At 47.3% G+C, this 19,373-nt stretch overlaps 3 protein-coding genes across 6 annotated transcripts in view; 2 read left to right on the top strand and 1 right to left on the bottom strand.

The window, feature by feature from the left end:
* RANGAP1 (Ran GTPase activating protein 1) overlaps positions 1 to 4,665 on the top strand; it is a 36,647-nt gene extending 31,982 nt beyond the window's left edge. For 2 of the 4 annotated variants that reach the window (XM_078867287.1, XM_078867286.1), the window contains exons 12-15: positions 265 to 367; positions 993 to 1,078; positions 2,905 to 3,026; positions 3,482 to 4,664. In XM_078867287.1, coding sequence (XP_078723413.1) covers positions 265 to 367; positions 993 to 1,078; positions 2,905 to 3,026; positions 3,482 to 3,551 — 381 coding nt within the window. In that variant the 3' untranslated portion in view covers positions 3,552 to 4,664. Of the gene's footprint in view, positions 1 to 243; positions 368 to 992; positions 1,079 to 2,904; positions 3,027 to 3,481 lie in introns of all 4 variants that reach the window. The other 2 variants (XM_078867284.1, XM_078867285.1) reach the window with 2 other exon arrangements.
* Positions 4,666 to 5,451: 786 nt separating this feature from the next.
* On the bottom strand, positions 5,452 to 13,359 carry UTP18 (UTP18 small subunit processome component). The gene is made up of 14 exons (XM_078867449.1): positions 13,220 to 13,359; positions 11,938 to 12,157; positions 11,480 to 11,595; positions 11,129 to 11,224; positions 10,580 to 10,760; positions 10,008 to 10,133; positions 9,475 to 9,649; positions 8,842 to 8,942; positions 8,518 to 8,608; positions 8,290 to 8,413; positions 7,610 to 7,784; positions 6,797 to 6,939; positions 6,213 to 6,258; positions 5,452 to 5,776 (listed from the first exon to the last, which is right to left on the bottom strand). Exons 2-13 carry the CDS (start codon positions 12,148 to 12,150, stop codon positions 6,234 to 6,236), a joined length of 1,566 nt encoding a protein of 521 aa, XP_078723575.1. The 5' UTR covers positions 12,151 to 12,157; positions 13,220 to 13,359; the 3' UTR covers positions 5,452 to 5,776; positions 6,213 to 6,233.
* Positions 13,360 to 13,566: 207 nt separating this feature from the next.
* LOC144940827 (nucleoside diphosphate kinase A 2-like) lies at positions 13,567 to 19,367 on the top strand. The gene is made up of 5 exons (XM_078867283.1): positions 13,567 to 13,649; positions 15,675 to 15,805; positions 16,610 to 16,711; positions 17,188 to 17,300; positions 18,270 to 19,367. Exons 1-5 carry the CDS (start codon positions 13,607 to 13,609, stop codon positions 18,385 to 18,387), a joined length of 507 nt encoding a protein of 168 aa, XP_078723409.1. The 5' UTR covers positions 13,567 to 13,606; the 3' UTR covers positions 18,388 to 19,367.
* The last annotated feature ends 6 nt before the right edge of the window (positions 19,368 to 19,373 follow it).

The following is a 19,373-nucleotide window of genomic DNA, read 5'->3' as shown; positions in this document are numbered from 1 at the left end:
AGACTTTGGTGAAGATAACTACATGTAAAACAGCTGCTACGGCCTTCCCCTCCCTTTTGAATTGCAGCATCACCTTAGCCTTCAAAAATAATATCTCCATGGTAATAATAGAAAAAATAATATCTCCATGGCAATAATAATAGAAAAAATATAATCTCTTGCTGGCAGTCACGTTGCTCGCTCGCTCAGCACGTTCCCCCACGCTGACCGATGCCCCGTGTGGTGTGGTCACGGCGGGTGAAGGGTCGCGCTGCTCTTTCGCAGGAGGACGTCCACAACCCGGACAAGGTGGTGGAGACGTTCCTCAAGCTGTCCAGCGTCTACAAACCCGAGACGGTGGTGCAGTGCGCCGTCTTCGAGAGCGCCGGTGGGTTGTCGCGCCGCGCTACGACCAAGTCCGCCTCTTCTCTCAATTTAACTCCCGGTTCAGAATTTTTTCGGAATCCGAATCTTTGATTTAGACTGGTGGAATCCGACGAGCTACACGAAGCCCCTTTTTCACAGATGTCCATCAATCTTTAGTTTTACCTGCCAATATCGCCCACAAAGTGGGCATCGGTGCACAATACAGCGAAACGGTGCCGGGGCCACAGGAACGGGAAGAAACGCGTCACGACCTCAGCGGCTAAGACCGGCTGAGCAAAGTGAGTTGCAACGGTGCCAGAAAGTGAAGTCCAGGAGGGGTTCTCCAGTCTCCTCGCACAGATACACGGACGCAGAGTGTCCTTGGTGTTGGTCAAACATCCCAATGCAGGAACCTCTTGAAAAAGAGTCTTTGGCGTAGTTTTCCCCAGTGCTAAATAAGTCATTATTATTATTCATCAACTTGCGGCATCGCCCTCAGATGTAAGAGAACTGCCCCACTGATTCCAGCATCGCGCTCCCGTAATCAACCTCACTGCAGCGCGTGCTGTCGCATTTGCACGCGTATATTATTGTCTTGCTATGCATTATGGACACAAAGCGGCGGGTAATTGAGCATCCTGTTGCAGATGCCCTGCTGCAAAAGGCCTTTCAAATGGCGAACTTCCAGCAAGCCTTCATGTCGTCTCTGCTGATCCACCTGGGCCTGATTAAGGTAAACGGCAGAATTCGGGGCTTTTTTTGTACATTTCACATCGCTGTCAACCCGTACGGTTTACCCGTATTCTTGTACAGGGAAGTTTAGTTTTTAGGCCCATATGGCGTATAGCGGTTTCAATATGGGCAAAAAATGTTTTGTCTGTGCTTATCCCTTGTGATGGGACTGTAGGATGAACGTTGAGTTTTATAAGGGAACCGAGTTGACCAATAAGGTCTGAATTGGCCTGTAATAAGATAGGCACTGATAAGGGCTTGACAGATCATTTTAGAACAATCTAATTGTGATTGTCATGCCCCTCTGAGAAAGACCTTTCTTTTGGAACACTCAAGAGAGTGGTGCATCACCCAGATAAGTCGAGCAGCATCCTCTAGAAGTGGTTCCCAACCTGTGGGACATGGACCCCTGGTGATCCGCAAGAACACAAGGACACCGTTGTTGGTGGTGGTGGTGCACACCTGTAATCCAGCACTGTGAAAGAGTAGGCCAAGATACTCTCTCCACGGGCTCTCTTGAGCTGCCTCTCTTGGAGTCCCTGACACTGGCAGTGGCATGAGCGGTTGCAGGGCTGCAGCTTTACCTCTATAAACAATCAACACTCGGCTCCATTGTGGCGCCATCCAGGAGCTGTGATTGGTTTTCAGTTGGATTGCGAGCCTCGAAGCGAAAGGCGACGAAAGGCGCGGGGCATTTTAACAGCACCAGCGACGCTCACTGGCCAATAGTTGCTGCAGCATGTTTCCATTTGCATGTCCTGAGATTCACAAATGTGCTGGCTACTCCCCCTCGTGGCCAACCAGGAGAGCAATTTCCGAATCAGACCACGCGCAGTTTGCACACTTAATTTTGTTATACAATTTACATATTCACTAAGACGATTATTGCAATATCGGTTCCCTATAACTGTCTAACTGTTTTGCATTTTTAACATTTTTTAATGCTGCTCTGTACTTCCAGTATAAATAAAGATTATGAAAGTTATTCAACTGCAGTGCCCTTAACATAAGCCTGCAATGTTTCCCAATCATTGCAATTTTACAGTCGGTAACGCTTATAATGCGCATGCTGTCAGTTGCACGTTAAATAATTTAATTCACGACAATAGCCGAGGGCTTTAAGTTGTGATGCAGGAAGCATGTTGCTTTTAATTATTGTGTTATTTCACAACCATCTTATTCATAAAATAAGACAGCTCAAGCATCGAGGTGTCTTAACCCTGGCTCGTCAGAATGGAGTACAGCAAACATGTGGATTCCCACCTGCCTGTTTGGGAATATAGCGTTTCCCCCTTGCACACCTGGGTTTTCTCAAGAGTGCTCCAATTTATTAGCACGTGCAAATGATTATTAGTTGATAACACCTTCATATAAATTATTCATTGGTTGTAACACCTTCATATGCAGAAGAGCGTAGAGCTTGGGCATTTGTTGACTGGCTCACCGCGTGGCTGCTATCCTTCCTGAAATCACTGTTTAGCAAAACAGGGACCGTAGCATAACAGGAGATGGTCGCATCGCAACCATACAGAGGCCATGGACGACTTGAGTTTGGATTCTGTACACCATCAAATATGCGTGACAAAAACACACTTTTCATTGATCAGATGGCTCACTAAAGATAATTTCTTGACAACTGCTTTTTGTGTTTAGTTTGTTGTCCTTCACCTGGACTTCCGATTAGCACGGTTGGCTACGTACAGTGCCAAATAATTTCTACATGCATATCGTTGTTAGCTGCCGCAGTTGCTAAAAACCAAGTTATGTCGGTGATGATTGCCCTCAAACGGCTTTGTGTTGTGCGTGCGTCCCGTCATGGCGAATCAGAGCGAGGAGAAAGTGAAGCCCGTTTCGAATCTCCAAGGCCCGCTGGCGACGCTGGAGCACGTGGTCAAGCAGCAGTACTTCCCACGCTCGCTGCTGCCCATCCTCATCGTGTTCATGTCAAAGTGAGCCCTCGCGCACTTCCACGTTGTCCGTTACATTCTTGCTACGTGGTTAGGGTCATCCAGGCCGAGATACCCTGCCCATTTCTAACGAGACTCTCTTCTCAACAGCCGATTTCATATTGGGCAAGCGATGGCTCCGTGTCTTACAGAAGTCGAGTTCAACTGTTTGATACGTGTCTTGACATTGGTGGGAGACTTGAAGTTTTAAAATCAAATTTTATTTTCTCTAATTTCCTATTTAGTGGGGGTATCTATACATGGATGACACTAGACATTGTAAAATAAAACATAAAACCTTGTACAAGCCACTAAAGATTTTTCTACATTTTAAGTCACTTACATTGCACCATTGTTGAGAAAGATTGCACCAATACAGAGAAACAATGGCACAAACCGTGGCAATGAGCCGTGCCAGTCATACTAAACACGTTTGTTACCCCCCCCCCCCATCACAGGACGAACAAAATCCTGGAGCAGTGCGAGCCAGCGCGCAACTCTCTGCTGCAAACGCTGTCCAGCATCTGACCGCGCTTTTGCTGCGCTGTGGTCGCGTACGTGGCACAAAGGCGGTGGGATCGCGGGTCGCCGGCAACGTCTTTGTCGCGGTGCCGCAAAATCACTGATTTAGTGGTCGACGCGTCACTCAAGGTCCGACTTTGCACGCCAACAGCTCGTAAGAGTTGCGCTGCCCAGTAAATTCCAGCCGTCTGAGCACAAAGTACCCACAACACCACCCACCTTGTTTCCAACGAAAGCAATCGTTTTCTGCAATCACGATTACGCTAGGGGTGTAATGATACGTTTTGAAAATGACGACGCACGCCCTAATCACAAAAAAAGTTAACTTGGCGCTCAATGTAACGAAATGTCTCAGGAGCACAATTTTTACCTGAGGGGGGGGACCCCTTAATGGCAGCTGATACACAGGTCACAAATCTGAATTGTGACGATTTATCGAATCGCATTGGGGATTGGGTGGTCATGCAGAAGGGTGAATTGCTACACTCCTAAATAACCCCAGTTCACTTCCAAACCCCCCCTACATTTAACTTAGGCAACCTGAAGTGTTAAATCGTTAAAAGCAACTTTGAATTATGTTCATTACGGACGATTGACTGGCACGCGTCTCGCACGGATTGAATCAAACATTTTGAAGTCGTCGTAACAAGCACGCATTGCAAGTTACATTGTGCAGGGCACATGCATTCCCAGTGGAACACATTGCTACCAGTGGCTACAAGCCCTGTAATACGAGCAGACTAATGCAAGATTTATTTTTTAGACTTTGCATATGGGACTGAGTCCCATCGAATCGCCATCGGAAATTACCGTCTCTTGTGCCTGATGGCGATTGTACTTCAGTTTGCCTAGTCATTGATTTTTGGAGTGGCCTCAGGTAAATGACTCAATTATACAATCAATTTTCAGCGCTCCAGTGGGTGTTTAGGGTTAACTAATTTAGTTTCAAATCTGGCTTCTGTCAGGCATTGGTGTACATAGATGTATATGCATACCGAAAACATTAGAGCAAGAGCAGCAGAAATATTTTGAATACAAAATTATCCCAAGAAGTGAGATGCCAATGGTATACATTGAAATGTAACGTTGTGAGCTTTAACTTGCCTTCACACCGGTGAATAAAATGGCAGCAGAACTTTCCCTTGTGAGTTTGTTTTTCTGGGTGTTTTACTTCCTTTGGGTAAAGCATGTGACAACCCTTTAAAAGCTTCCTATTTGTGTTAACTTATTAAACATGAGTGAATTATGTAATATAAATGCACAATATAAATGGTCTTTGCTTGAATACCAACGAAATTGACAATTGTGAGAAAAAATCACTGCCAAATAAAATGTAATATTTAATTGGAAAGTTTGCAATAACCAGCTCTGTATAGATGCATTCGACAGTACAGCCATTCCCATCCTTCACACATCGGCCCCTCCACAAAATATTCGTGTTTACACATCCAATCTCAAAGCGTTCTGGGAGTGTACAATTTCAGCAGCATTAATTCAACACAAGCAAACTTGAAATCATGTACTCCCACACCATGGCCGATGGGATTTGCAAAAACTAACATTTTACGTAGAGGGGCAGATATGCGTATTTTTTGTTAAATTCTACACAACGACGCTCATAATTGTGTTTTGCAAAGTACATGGGAAGATTTTAAATAAAAACTTGCTCCTGGGTGCACACCGAGGCTGCTGAACGGTGGGGGGGGTGGGTGGGGGGTACGTGGCGAGAGAGCAAGTAGAACTCCCGCCTCGCCCTCTCTCTCATCGCCCCGGGCCTGTCTGATTTGATGAATGACACGCTCGGTACATAATACAACATTATTGAAAACTCTTGAGGATCGCGTGGAAGCAATCTCGCGCAATCTTTATTAGGGCAACCAAAGCTGGGCGCACGCTTCAGCCACAGAGAGAACACAGTACAAGTGGCGGAGCTACCTGCCTGAACAATATTATCGGCATGCACCATCAATCACGGATGTGGGTTTCATACATTCAGGATGTACGCATAACAGAAAAGTAGGTTTTAGTGAAAGGTTGGGTTACAACTGTAAAGTAGATTTGATGTTGCACTATGTACAATATAAAAACGTTTGAAAAGGAATTAAAAAAATATGAGTCTTTAACAATTCACAAACATCAAGCTTCTGCAAACAAAGGTTTATTGAGGTCCTTTTTATACAAGACTCCCGTGAGCGCATAAAACATTCCCCCATCTTTCAGTCTTCGTTCATCTTAGGAGGGAAACACAAAACAAGTTTTCAACACAGCTTTAGTGAAAATCAGTGTAATCTCCAATACCTTAACAAAAACACATGGTAATTCAAAGTGTGAAAATTATATATCATGAGAACTGCGCAAACAGTACTTAAGGTGAATATTCAGGACAATACTTGCTCCTGCCCCTTGGTATGGGGGGGGGGGTGAATGCTGATGTCCCACACACAAACGCAAATAGATTATTTTTTGCAAAACAGACTGAAATATCGTTTTCTGAGGCAAATGTAATTTATTTTGGCTACAGAAAGGCCATGGGACTATATTTGTAAAATGGTGAAGGAGTTAATTGTTAAAGTTAACTTTGGAGCAGGGAGTCCCCCCCCTTCAGTAATCCTCCACAGTCGAGCACTGCATTCAATCGATCCATATGACTTGAGACTGAGGACAAACCTGGACATGCAGCAGGTCTTCTTAGAAGTCTGAATAATGTTTTAACCTAAACAAGACAAAATATATTATTAGTTAAAACATGTCAGTACATCACTATGTGCTTACTACTTTTAAATAAGCATTGCAATGTTAGTTTTTCCACCAGATTCCATCCCAATGTTTCTATCGGTCTCAACAATCAGAACACTTGCAAAGCAGCGCCTAACCCCATGTTCCAGAATGGTCCACTGAAGGAGATGTCACAGAACTGCTTCTGAAATACCTTCAGGTGACCCTTGCCACACCACAGCAGCACTTTCCCATCCATCCTGCTACAATTTAAATGTCTGTCAAATGACAATTTGTCACATGACAGCCAAACCGATCATTCCAGAGCCGGAATCGAACGAAATTAAGTGCAGAAACAAATGTAATGCGATGGGTTTTCCTGGGCAGTCATTGGCAGCTGAGGTGAACGGGGATCACCTTGTGGATTTCCATTTCAAGACACAGAGACAGCACATGAGCGTCCACCTGGTGACTCCTGGACGCTCGCAAATACGTTCCGCTCACGCACAGGTTTCTGCATGTCTTCGAGCCCTCACCTGTACAGCAGCGCCAAGCCCTTGTTATTTGCGATCGAGAGGAAGCCGCTGTGTGGCGAGAAGGCCATCGTCTGCGCAAGGTAAATCGTCTTGCGGCGAAATACGGGGAAGTTGGAGAACACCGACTGGGACGGGACGTGGACCTGAGCACAATGGAGACGCACAAACGCCCCTTAGCCCGATCACAGTTGCACTGGCTTCCAGTTGCCCAACGAATACATTATAATGTAAGGTTGCACTCATTACACACACAGTGCTTGCCACAAATTAACCACAATACCTTGCTGAGCTCGTCAAGGAGCATAAACCATCAGGCGGACTCTGATCATCCTCGCAGCAGCAGCATTTGGCTAGCCATTGCACACAAGACTGTCGCCGCGTCGCGCTTCTGGGGCCGTCTGGAATGCTCTTCCAATATTAGGAAGTCACTGGCGCTATGCACTCTTAAATCTCGACTGAAAACCAATTTCTTTATAACTACTTTGTGTTTAAGTTTGTTATTCTTCCCCTGCACCTCCGATTAGCACGGTCGGCTACGTACGGTGGAAAAGAAGTTAAACACGTACGTACATACATACGGCTGGTGCAGCACATACAGCAGGGTATGAGCCAGCCCACACGAGTCTCTCCTTCAAATCACACCGACAGCACATCGGGTGCTCGTTGTTAAGGCAAGGTCTGTCATGGAGGCTTCCAACACGGCTGACCGACAAGTGCATTTGCCACTTGTTGCAAACGTATGAGGTTCGAGCCCAACGGCCACTCTGGTTAATACTCCCTCACACAGAGCTGCCGATGGACAGCGGCACGTACCAGTCTCGCAGCCTCGTTGGCCGCGTTGGACGCCATGGCGAGGATCTCGGAGGTGGAGTTGAAGGCCAGGCTCGTTGCCGGGGTGACGAGGTTCATGAGGGCCTTGAGGGGTGCGGGGTTGGGCTTGGAGTGGCACTCGTCGCACGTGTACAGGTTCACCACGCCGCTCACGGACCTGCGCGCACGGCAAGACGCGTTGTAGAAACTCGGCTCGGTATTGCGCCGCTCTCCACGTACAATCGTAGCTGGGTACAGACAGTTTGTGTATGCATCCAGACGAATACCCCTTTTCCACTGGCACACCAAGCCAAGCTAGCGCAGGACCCTCACGGAAAGGGTGGGTTTTACACCGGCTATTTGCCGTGCCGAGCCAGAACCGAACAGCGATTCGCTGGCCTCGTAAAACATCTGAATCGGGCTCGGGATCCAGCAGGGCCAGGGGTGCTGCTAACGAGCTGTATATAAAGATGACACGCAGCGGACAAGGAGTGACAGCGTCATCTACGGTTATCTCGACTCGTTCATTGTGTGCAACATCAGCGGTGCGGCTCCGTTGCACAGTGAAAAAGAGGCATCGTCGTCGAATAAAGGAATTGGGGCCAGGCACTCGGTCGGTCGACAACAGCCGTGGGCTCTGGAGCGTAACGTTGCATCCGCGAGTGCAAGGAGAAGGTTCCCACCCGCAGGCGAGGTAGCGGCCGTCGGGAGAGGCGGCGATGCTCGAGCCGTTGACACAGCCGTCGTCCGTGAAGCGGTTGACGCAACGCCTACTGTCCACGTCCCACACGTACACCTGGCCCTCGTCTGCAAGCAGCCCCAGGTGGCACGGTTAGTTCAACTTCCACTATAATGACGATTAAACGCGTCGCGTGAGCACGTGGCGCTGCAGCACCAAGGGGCCTCCTCACCTGTTGTGGTGTAAACGTTCTTTCCGTCGGCGGAAAAGGTGGCGGCGTTGGCCTGCCCGTTCACCTTCATGCTTCCCACCAGCTCGTTGGCCTGTGACACGCACGCACGCACGGGTGAATATCCACAAGTGCAAACGAATGCATACGCACAACCATACGTTGCCTTTTACATATTCTTCAGAATATTTGTATAAAATATATTCCGTAAACCAAATGTACTTATTGGAAAAATTTATAACAAGATTGAACGCAAAAGCATGCCATTATGTACAGCTTTCAAAGTGCCGTGGGTCAATGGAAACACAAACACGGAGTACTCATTACCTTCAGACTTATTAGGTGCTGAACTCCCGATGTCCCCAACACCATCATGAACCGTCCGTCGGGAGAGAGTTCAAAACGCTTTATGCATTTCTCCTCCAAGCCTGCAGAGTTGGACAGAGCGACCAGGTGAGTGTCCAAGTACGACCGCTCACATCCTCACTTGTACAACCACAGTCTTCATCAGTCAACCGTATGCCCCCAACCCATCTGGCTAACCTCTCTAGATTGACGAAACACCCCGGTGGTTTCCAACCTTTACACGCACACCGCTTTCAACCCACAACAAATGTTCTTGGACCACTGTGCACCAAGTAAAACCACTCTCAAACCGCAGGCCCTGTAACAGTTTAGCAGACCACTTCCCACAGCCTTGAAGGGCACCAATGGTCGACAGGCCACAGGCTGGGAACAACTGATGTAGATAAACAACCATATAAATAACCCCCATCTGGCTACATGTTCTGACAACCGACCGCACGTTCAGATGAGCGGCAGACTCATCACGTGACAGCATGTCTGCCACTGAGGACTACACGCAAGTTGTTCTACTCGTAGACCAGCCAATCGAGAGGCGATGAGTTCACGTAGCCGAGCGACAGAAACAGAGAGGTGCGGCGGGAGAGGCGTGCTCACCGCGGATGGCGAGGATGGGCGTGATCTTGCCGGCGATCATGTCGTACACGTAGAAGGGCTTGCTGCGGATTCCGGTCGCGATCACCTTCTCCCCGTCGGCGGAGAACCTCGCGCGGTACACCGGGAACCGGTCCAGGAACACACTCTGGATTTTCGGGTTGGTATGACCATCCACCTGAAGCAAATCGTGTTCAAGCATGACATGTGACAACTCCACATGTGACTACTTGATATCCAATTACTTATTCAAAAAGTTAAGCCTTAAAAACCAATGATTCATACTTTGCCAATATGGTTTCAGTTCATGATAACATTGGGATTCATGCACTGGAGTAATGGTTAGCACACAATGGGCTGGTAACGCAGAGGTCACAATGGTGCAAGTTTCTCAAATCCCCGCCCCCCACTGCACCTGACCACCCAGCAGAATAAATGGGTTGGCAGGTGTGGAAGAGTCATCCCAGTTCCCTATAAAGGTGGGTGGAGGAATCAGAAGTTCACATGAATGGTGACCGTGGGAGTTGATGCAGCACCTGGAAGAGGGAGAGCGACCTGTCCAGTCCGGCGGTGAGGATCACGGCCGCACTGGGGTGGAACTGCACGGAGGTGAGGCGACCATCCGACGTGCGCTGCTGGTTTGCTGCGATGCAGTTCTTCATCTAGTGGTAGACCAAAGGGTGAAATAGTCGACAATCGGATACTCAAAACCGGTTCTTTTACTTACACCAGGCAAAAACTCATCGGCACGACTTCTCTTTCGTGGGTATTTATCAATCCATGAGAAACAAAGATACACTCGTAAAACTCATCGATTGGGTGAACGAATGAACCAACATGTTTCAAAAGGCAAAGTTATACTCTTACTACGTGGATTTCACGATTGAGCTGTGGGCTATCCAAAGTGTTTTCTAGCTCTACCACGTGATGCTCGGCGTGACTTCCGGCGCTTCTTCTTCAGCAAATTATTTTATTCGGTTCCTTAGAAGAACTCCCAGCAAGTGAAGCGAAACAGCGAACATCGTGCCAAACAACATGCAGTACAACCTGAACCATATCGTAGGAGCTGCTACGTCACGCTGCCCAAACACGGCGCGTTGGCCCTCACCCGTAGAATGCCCTTGGGGAGGCTCTCCGAGGATGTGAGGTAGTTCCCGGTCCTGGTGAGAAGATCGTCCTCACCGTCATCTTCTTCCTGCTCATCGTCGCTGTCGTGCTTCGCCTGGCGTTTCTTTTTGATGCGGGACAGGTCAGCCCAATCGGGAACGCCGCCCATGGCCTTCTCGAACCTGAGCGCACCGCAAACCGGCACACGCAGCAGAGACGCCGTGCTCAGTTCCTCAGCTGCGGCAGATGGTGAAAACCTGTGTGATCTCAAACGCTAATAATTTCCATCATATTTTATCATCTCCATCAGGCATTGCCTATTCACTATGAGATAAAGATCTCCCTACACTGTCTATATCCCTCACAGCCCCGTGACGTGAGACCCATGCGGCTTCTGCACGAGCTGATCTCATCGCTCCACCATCTAGCGCGACACCCACACAGTACGAATGCGAGCACCATGCGCCACACGTGCTCACGCAAAACGCACACACGACGGGACTCGCGACACACACAACGCACGTGTGGTGTACACGTGACGTGCACCCACTCGGATTTGAGTCGCTGCTGCAGCTTGGCCCTGGGCAGCGTCTTCTCGTCCACGTGGCGCACAAACTCCCTGCGGTACTGGTGCTTCATGTCCACCCTGTGAAGCAGAAAACACGGGGGGGGGTTTTCAAGACAGCAAGACGACATATCTTTAAGATATAAAAACACAAAAGTAATAGGATGCAGAAAATGTTAAGAGTTAAAAACTGAAAAGACAATAGAAAAGGTAGAATATGTGAACATCTACCTGTAGAATATAACAATTACACTGTGCACAAACATCGCATTGAGTGTGGGCGGCTATTCAGATGTGTGACGTTGTACAGTTCGGCATCAACCGACGAAGACTCACAACTCATTGGCGTTGTCAGCGTCATCCTCATCCTCCCAGACAGGCTGCTTCTCCACCTGATGCTTCTCATCAGCCGCCTCTTCGTCATCGCTGGAGTCTGATGCAGCGGTTGAGAGCTGCGTCGCACAAGCATTTAAATCAGTTGTAAATCATTTCATGTAGGTGCTCGTCACTTAAACTAAAAACCTCGGATCATGTGCACTACGACTACCGTACTCTCCAGGTTGTAAGATGCTCCGAAAAGACGCACAGCTTGATAATTATAAGACACACCACAACAAGCATTGGCTAATGCGGATGCCTATCAATTGCCCATCAATTATTAACATTTGTAAAAAAAATTTTACTCGTTCGCGCAGAAGCTACACGGAGAGACTTGGTGACGAGACTTCCAGGTGCAGCACAGAAGGGAGTGGCAGAGCCACATCTCCTGCTCTCAAAATGCATGAAGAGGGCACCTTAAGAGGCTGCGTGGACACCAGCTTGTGTATGAAATCGTCCTGCCCTCCCAGCACCAGATGCTCCAGCCGGCGCTCTTCCTCCTCCCGCTGACCCAGCACGAGCCGGCTCCTGTGCTTCTGCCGGACCTTCTCTTCCAGGAGCCGCACTGACCCCGCGGGATCCAACTTCACCGTCTCCAGGCCCATGTTCTTGGACTTAACCTTCGGCATGATGGCTCTGAGAGGGACACCAAAGGGGCATGTTAAAATCTCCGAGCCAAAAAACTGCATAAACTTCCAGGTATGTTGCAATTATCATACCCACGCCTGTGACATCTTAAAAGCTGGAGAGGGCCGACCCCTCCTCCCTCGCTGCTGCAGACTCAGCCGCCCCATACTCCCTTCTAATTAATATGCATTCCAGCACACTGTAGTCCAAAATATATTGGTACAATATTTAACACGGTGACGGCAGCATTCCTCAAATACACATGGGGCAAGCGCTCGAGCAGAATGAGGACCGTATCGTTACTTATTTTGTTTAGGAACTTAATATTAACTAAACGTTTGTTTAATGATCAGTATGTCATGGCCCCCCGATGAGTTTGTACAAGGTAACGCTACAGGGTTGATAATACTTTAAATAATACCCTAAATGATAAAACTTCAACAGGGATGCAACATTCCAATGTGGCAGCACAGTCCTTAAGAAAAAGTCCAAATACTCAGTTGAGTAAGGTTTGTCAAGTAAACAGAACGTGCCAATTCGTTACTTGTACAGCACTAACCGGTTGTGTTGGATAGGAAATCCACAACATTCACAGCCTAAGCACATCACGATTAAGTCGATGGCCTTGTCGGGATAGGAAGTTACTAAAAGTCACCGCCGCACGTAACGCACCACCTCAGTGGGCGATTACAATATAGTATATCAAGATATACTACCGCTTTATTGGGTGATATTCCAGATCAGTTATAAGATGTGTATGTGGTAAAAGCCACTTATACCATTCAAGCAACGTTTGACAATAAACGCGTTAATCGGCTATTCAACCCGATAATCACAATGCGGTGAGCTCGAACAATAACAAATGCACATTGTACAACGTTGCCCAGGACTAAAGACACAACCATAGTATTATATTTGATTAAGCAGTGCTAAACGCGTGGGTTTAAAAAAAGCGTGTTTCTTTAACTTCACGCGCGGCCTAGCGCAGGCTTCGGTCTCCGCTTCTGAGGTAAAAAAAAAACATTCCGACAAAAAATCACCGGCAGAACATTTCCTCAAACGTAAACTTACGAGTCGCGTCCTGCTCGCGTTGTTGAATGAAGACAAAGACGAGTGTGTTGTAAGTTTCGCTGTTAAAGTCGTGAGTTGCGCTGCTAAAGTCGCGAGTGGGGCGAGCGAGGCCCGGCGTGGTGGGCGAGCGCGCGTGGCCGGGGGGGAAAGTCTCACCCCGCCCCTCACCCCCCACCCCCTACCCCCCGCAGATTTACCCACTAAAATTATCTCTTTGCTTAATTTACAAAATAACACAAACTTCATACATCGCCATCCATCAAATAAACATTTTTAGTTTTTGTTTTATAAAAATGTTAAATTATTTAACCCGGAAGTTGCTGCCGCGGCTGCTGCTGGGACAGCTTCCGGGTCAAAGCGAACGGTGGTGAAGGGCGGCGAGTCGCCATGTGGACGCTGCTTCTAGCGCTCGTGGCGCACTTCTTCAAAGGTCTTCGTTGCCAGCGGTCGCTCTCCTCGTCGATGCGTTGCGTGTGCTGGTTAACATTGCGGCAAGGCTGTTGGTGGTGGTGGTGTTTCTTCCAACGCACTGCGTGGGCCTGCGCCGTCAGTTACCGCGCGGTGTATAATGATTGTACGATCAGCAGAATTGTTATTATCTGAATTGGCATTTTGTGTTTTCGGCACACTGCCATTAAATACCAAGGGACACGATTATAAACCCCCGGCTGTGCCAGAGTGGCGAAGTATGGTCAAAATAACTCGGCACTTAAAGGCGGGACACACCGTGTGTGTGTGCAGATCGCAGTGGGGTCATTAGCAGTGGGATAAGTTGTATAAAAAATAAGCTTGGTACCTCTAAAGTAGTTGGATTAGAAATAATAATTCACTGTTATTTGTAAGGCGCCTTGTAAGTTTAAGGTGAAAGGCCAAGAGAGAAGGAGAGCGACATTGAATATACGGAATTAAGAAAATGTCTGCTAAATGTCAAGTCCTGTATCGCCATTAACGACTGTGCCCTTACGGCAAAAAATAACTACGCCATGTCAGGAGAGGAAGAGTAGGCCAACGTGTATGAAAACAATAAGAAGAGGGTTTTACCCTTTCTTGGCAATAAAACTGGTGTTAAGATGCTCGGACACCAGGTAGAAACCTTGAGCAATGAATCAAGTCCGCATGAACCAAACACGAACTTGCGGTGAACATGCAAACACAAAAACACATGCTCTGGTTGTAATTCTCTATGCATTTGGCAGTATTTAATATTTCCTTAGTGTTCTTGTAGTCTAGTGCTAATCATTCGACTTATTTACGCGATATAACCCAAAAAAAACCTGTATTATGATTGTCTTTGAAACTGATGTTTACACTAGAGACGGCAGCCTTCAGGGCCTTTGTCTCGAACCGAGATGCCAGGCCAATGTGTGCAGTGGGCACCACCTCGTGCCAGCAGCGATCCTTCTCGACACGGGCAGCCTGGGTTGGGGGAAACTCGTGGCTAAAACAAGAGGAATGGATGTCTTATGTAGAGAGCAGCACTTACTGAATCACAATGTATTATAATAATAATACAAAAGGTGTCAGTTTTGTTGCCAGATAAAAGGGTAAGAAACCAATTATCATATTTTGCTACTGGCAAAGGAGGTTCCAATGGCACAATGTATGACTTTTAGAAAACGTAGAGTAGTCCAGTGTGCTTTAAAAAAAATGTTAGCACTTATATGGGACTAGTTTTTAATGGCAAAAGAACGGATAATACACTGTAACATGATAACAAATGTATGTTAATAGCTTCAATAAGTCAAAGAGTCTCCACTTGTTCGCCATCGTTGTCAACGCCGCCTGGAATCTTCTCCAGCTGGTCTCCAGAGCCCGGAGTCAGCACATTTCTTGTGGTCTTGTTGCAAATTCTCAGAAGTGTTCATTTTTTTTGAAGCACCCTGTATTACGAGTGTTAAATCTGCTAGAACCTATTTAAAAGTTGAATGAACATATCACTTATTTAGGTGATTTTTATATTTGTGTTGTTATTTTTATACTACTATCTACGTGACTTTACCGAAAGAACCAGAGTATTTATTTGTTTTCCCAAAATGTAATTGTGAAGATGTTAAGTAGATATAATTTAATAGTTTCGTGTTCTACTAAACTACTATTTTTAATTTACCAGGTGAGGCCCTCTGAGCTATATATCTTTTTCAGAAGTGACCTGGCTATCACAAATGAAAGTTCAACGAAGTGGCTTTTCACGTGGAAATTTAAAGCAGCCAAATACTCTAAATGCATGATGTTGATTCTAAATGTGGGGGTGAGGGGGTGAGGAACTGGAGGACCCAGAGGAAAATCCACGTGACCACGGGGAGAGAGACCCAAAAACTGCAAATCTACTAAACTCCACCGAGAGTGGACTTGACATTGGCGTCAATCTAGATTCCTGGCTTTGTGGCTTTGGGCCTTAGCCTTGACCCCCATCGGTCGTGGCCTTGAACCACGGCTGGCGGTGATGTGCCCGCAGGACGAGAGGCGCGGCGTGAGCGCACACTCCTCGCCATCAAGCCCGATGGCGTGCAGCGCGGGCTCATGGGAGACATCGTCAAGCGCTTCGAGGGCAAGGGCCTCAAGTTGGTCGCCATGAAGTTCCTCAAGGTGGCCTGAGCAACACTAAATCATTATTATTATTGAGAAATGAATGCATCGGTAGTATACATTGTTATCCACGGTGTTACCTCATTATAACGAACTATGCGTATCCCGTTGGTAACAAATGTAGCTGCAGCGATTACATTAGCAACCCTGCGTATAATGATTGTACACGCTGACAAATGTTCAATCAGCGTTATTTACAGTGCTATACAGTACACTGTGCGGTATAATTAATACTGTACACATGTACCTGTGTTTTTATGTTTTAATTTGTATTTGGCTAAGGTGTGTACATATAAAAATATATATGTACCTGGCCATGCATTAATGTTCTCATGTGTTTCTTCAATGGCCCAGTTCAAATTGTCATAAAACCTGTTGCAGTAGACTAAACACCCCGATACCGTGACCTTTCTGCCAGTTTTGCCAGTGGTTCGTGATAACAGGGTCATGAAAACCTTACATCCTCCACATTTATTCTTCCGATGTTTCTAGCGGACACCTAGTATCGGTGGCCTGGCGTGATTGGCATGGGACCAGATGCAATAAATCAGATGGCCCACGCCGTCAAATCCCGCCCCACTTCGTAAGCCTCTGGCGCCCGTGGGTCCTGGCGCTGTTGCGCTGACGGCACACTCGGTAGCTCTGCCACTGGGCAGTGTACCTTTTGAGACATTGAGTGTTGTGTTTCAATGCGCTTGCGCTCATAGTAACGCCACGACAATGTAGCAATGCACGTCGTTTCTGCTGTATGGTTCAACATACTCAGAAAACCAAAGTTCACGTTGCGTGCTGTGCTTTGTGCAGCCGCCCGTCGCGCTGCTGCAGCAGCATTACATCGACCTCAAGGACAAGGCGTTCTACAGCAGTCTCGTGCAGTTCATGAACTCGGGTCCTGTGCTCGCGATGGTGAATCTCATCTTCATTCTCGGCTCTCCTCACCACACCCGCTCTGCTTTGTGGTCACAATAGGAGGTGTTTTATGAATCATAGAAAATTGCCAAAATGTTTCTCCCCCACCAATATTATGAGGTCAGCCAATCGGTGAATTGAATGCTATTTTAAATACACAATTTTTATACGCATACAATTTTAGTATTTCTCAGTGCACTGCAGTCTCCAATAACATTGAGTTATCTTAGTCTGGGTCTTCATTTATGCTTGTTAATATCCCCTCGCCATCATCAACCGTGCTTTGGTGTTCGGTGGGCGGTCGTAGTCACGCGAGTCACCGTCACGTCATCCACTGAAGTCATCATTGACTCAAAATAAATAAAACACCTGCCGAATGTTTTCGTCACCAATGTCATGAAATGAACACTGGGCCATAGGCACAGAGTGCAGTTGTGGCGCTGTGGAGGTGACGTGTGGTGGTGGGTGTGTAGGTGTGGGAGGGGAATGGCGTCGTGCGCACCTGCCGACGGATGCTTGGGGAGACGGACCCAGCGGACTCGGCGCCCGGCACCATCCGCGGGGATTTCTGCATCGACATCGGCCGGTGGGACTTAGCTTTGACACATCGGCCGTCGTCACGGCCATCGTCTATTGCTAATCGGCCCTTAAGCCTCATCTTTATTTTTTTATTCCATATCTGTATCCACCAATGGGTCCACACCTCCCTACACCATGTTGATCATGGGGTGTCATAATCTCGCAATACTTAGCAACGTTGGTCAGTACGTTGTGAAGGCAGGAGAAGTTCTGATATCATTTGCCACCGATGTTAGCCGTGGTTGGGAATCGAACTCGGGTCACCTGGTTCAAGGTGCAGCGCTCACACCGCTGTGTGCTCCACCTCCCTTGTATCTCGCCTCATTTCTATGTACATCGCTGAAATGTAACATTGTGTAGAGACGACTTGACACACTTTTCTTGAGATGGTTTCTTTATTGAAGACACGTTCAACTGAACAGGCGGAGACCCCCTGCAACAGCCGAGTCTCCCGCGCATCTCCCCCTTATGTACGGACCGAGCCCATGTCCCCCCTTCCCGAACCTTCTCGCGGACTGGACGCTCGCTCCACCGGCAGACTCCACCGTCCTCTTCCGTCACCCGACCACGCTCCCATTCTCGATCATTCCCTTAGCCACCAGTCTCTTCGTACTTACAGCCGACACCCCTGTCATTACCTCCCGTTTCCACTAGTTCACTCACACCACAGGTAGACTCTACTGTCATTGCAATTGTATTTAAAATTGTTTTTTTTGCTTATTGTATCGTAATTAGTTTCCTCAACAGTAATATTTTGACGATGCTTTATCTTGTTCAACCTTGTTTCACATGTGTACTGTTTAGTTTGTGTGACCCATGTCACAGTTGAGAAACATTTGACAAGTTCTCATCTGGTTTAAATCGTCGTTTCATCACCGTTATTTGGTTTGTCATCGGTCGGCCGCGATGGGCTGGCTTGGCAGGACGAGAGGTTCTGGGAAGACCGATTGTGGCGTCTTTGTATTTGTTTTTACAGAAACGTGATCCATGGAAGCGACTCTGAGGAGAGCGCCCAGAAGGAGATCTCCCTGTGGTTCCAGCCGGAGGAGCTGGTCACTTGGTACAGCAACACCGAGGCCTGGGTTTACGAGTAATGGAGGCTGTGTCATTCCCAGAGATTTATCTTCTCAACATTTGCTGCCTACTGATCTATTTCCATCCAAACACGCTACACATCGAAGGCTTGTTTAGTTTGGAAAATAAAAGCTACGTTTGTTCGTCTAGATCAGGGGTCGGCAACCTACGGCTCCGGAGCCGCATGCGGCTCTTTACGGGCTGCTTCTTGACGATATGTACGTGAGTACAGTATGTACTCAGATGCATTGCGGCTCTTGAAATACTGAATTTTGTACCGAATTGGAAAGAAATGGCTCTTCTTGTTATTTTGGTTGCCGACCCCTGGTCTAGATCATCAAGGTGAAACGCCTTGATAGAATACCTCGCTGCACAAAGCTGCCTCTTGTTTTGCGATTCCGTCCAAGTACAACACCTTTACAAAAGTAAAAAAAAAAAGCTTGATAAAAATGTTGGTGAGAACTCGGAGGTTTCATACAGCTTTAACAATGTATACCTGAGAATATGATAGTTTATAGATATTGCAGAAGCAGTTATGCTTCACTGCAGCACTAAAGGCAAAATGGAAGGCACCTTGCCACACAGAGGTCTTTAGGCAGTGGTGGACTGTGCATGCCGGTTGTCTTGCCTTGCGCGATGTCGTGTGCTTAGGGGGGTGGTGGCTGGTTTCGGGGTCTTGCTGCTTAGTCGCGGGTGATGCAGAGGCACGTTTAGTTTGTGTCTACACGAGGTCAGTGCAGCGTCTTCATTTAGTCCGTCCACATGGCTCCAGCTGCCTTGAACAGTAAATAAAGCTATTTGTCTACAGCCTAAAATATGAAAACTTAGCTGGTTATTTGCATAAAACAGCTGCTGTAATATTCTTCAGGAGAAAATGAAAGCCGTGTCAGCAAAGCGACATCACTTTATGGAGTTTATGCAAGGAGCCAGACACGTGGGTCGTTCACTCAAATACGAAATAACTTGTTTTTTTTTTAGGCCAATAAAATACATCATTGTTCCCAGA

This window comes from Lampetra fluviatilis, chromosome 23 (genome assembly GCF_964198595.1).
Source record: "Lampetra fluviatilis chromosome 23, kcLamFluv1.1, whole genome shotgun sequence".
Lineage (NCBI taxonomy): Eukaryota > Metazoa > Chordata > Hyperoartia > Petromyzontiformes > Petromyzontidae > Lampetra > Lampetra fluviatilis.
Note: the sequence above shows the minus strand (reverse complement) of the source record. Positions and strands in the feature narration are given on the sequence as shown.

What these genes read in the sequence shown, in the direction of transcription:
- LOC144940827 (XM_078867283.1), top strand. Translation starts at nt 13,607, where the DNA reads ATGTGGACGCTGCTTCTAGCGCTCGTGGCGCACTTCTTCAAAG. An exon ending in CGTGGCGCACTTCTTCAAAG is followed by an intron (nt 13,650 to 15,674) that starts GTCTTCGTTGCC and finishes ATGTGCCCGCAG; the next exon opens with GACGAGAGGCGCGGCGTGAG. An exon ending in TTCTGCATCGACATCGGCCG is followed by an intron (nt 17,301 to 18,269) that starts GTGGGACTTAGC and finishes TTGTTTTTACAG; the next exon opens with AAACGTGATCCATGGAAGCG.
- UTP18 (XM_078867449.1), bottom strand. Translation starts at nt 12,150, where the DNA reads ATGCCGAAGGTTAAGTCCAAGAACATGGGCCTGGAGACGGTGAAGTTG. An exon ending in CAGCAGCGACTCAAATCCGA is followed by an intron (nt 10,761 to 11,128) that starts GTGGGTGCACGT and finishes CGGTGCGCTCAG; the next exon opens with GTTCGAGAAGGCCATGGGCG. An exon ending in AGCACCTAATAAGTCTGAAG is followed by an intron (nt 8,609 to 8,841) that starts GTAATGAGTACT and finishes TGCGTGTCACAG; the next exon opens with GCCAACGAGCTGGTGGGAAG.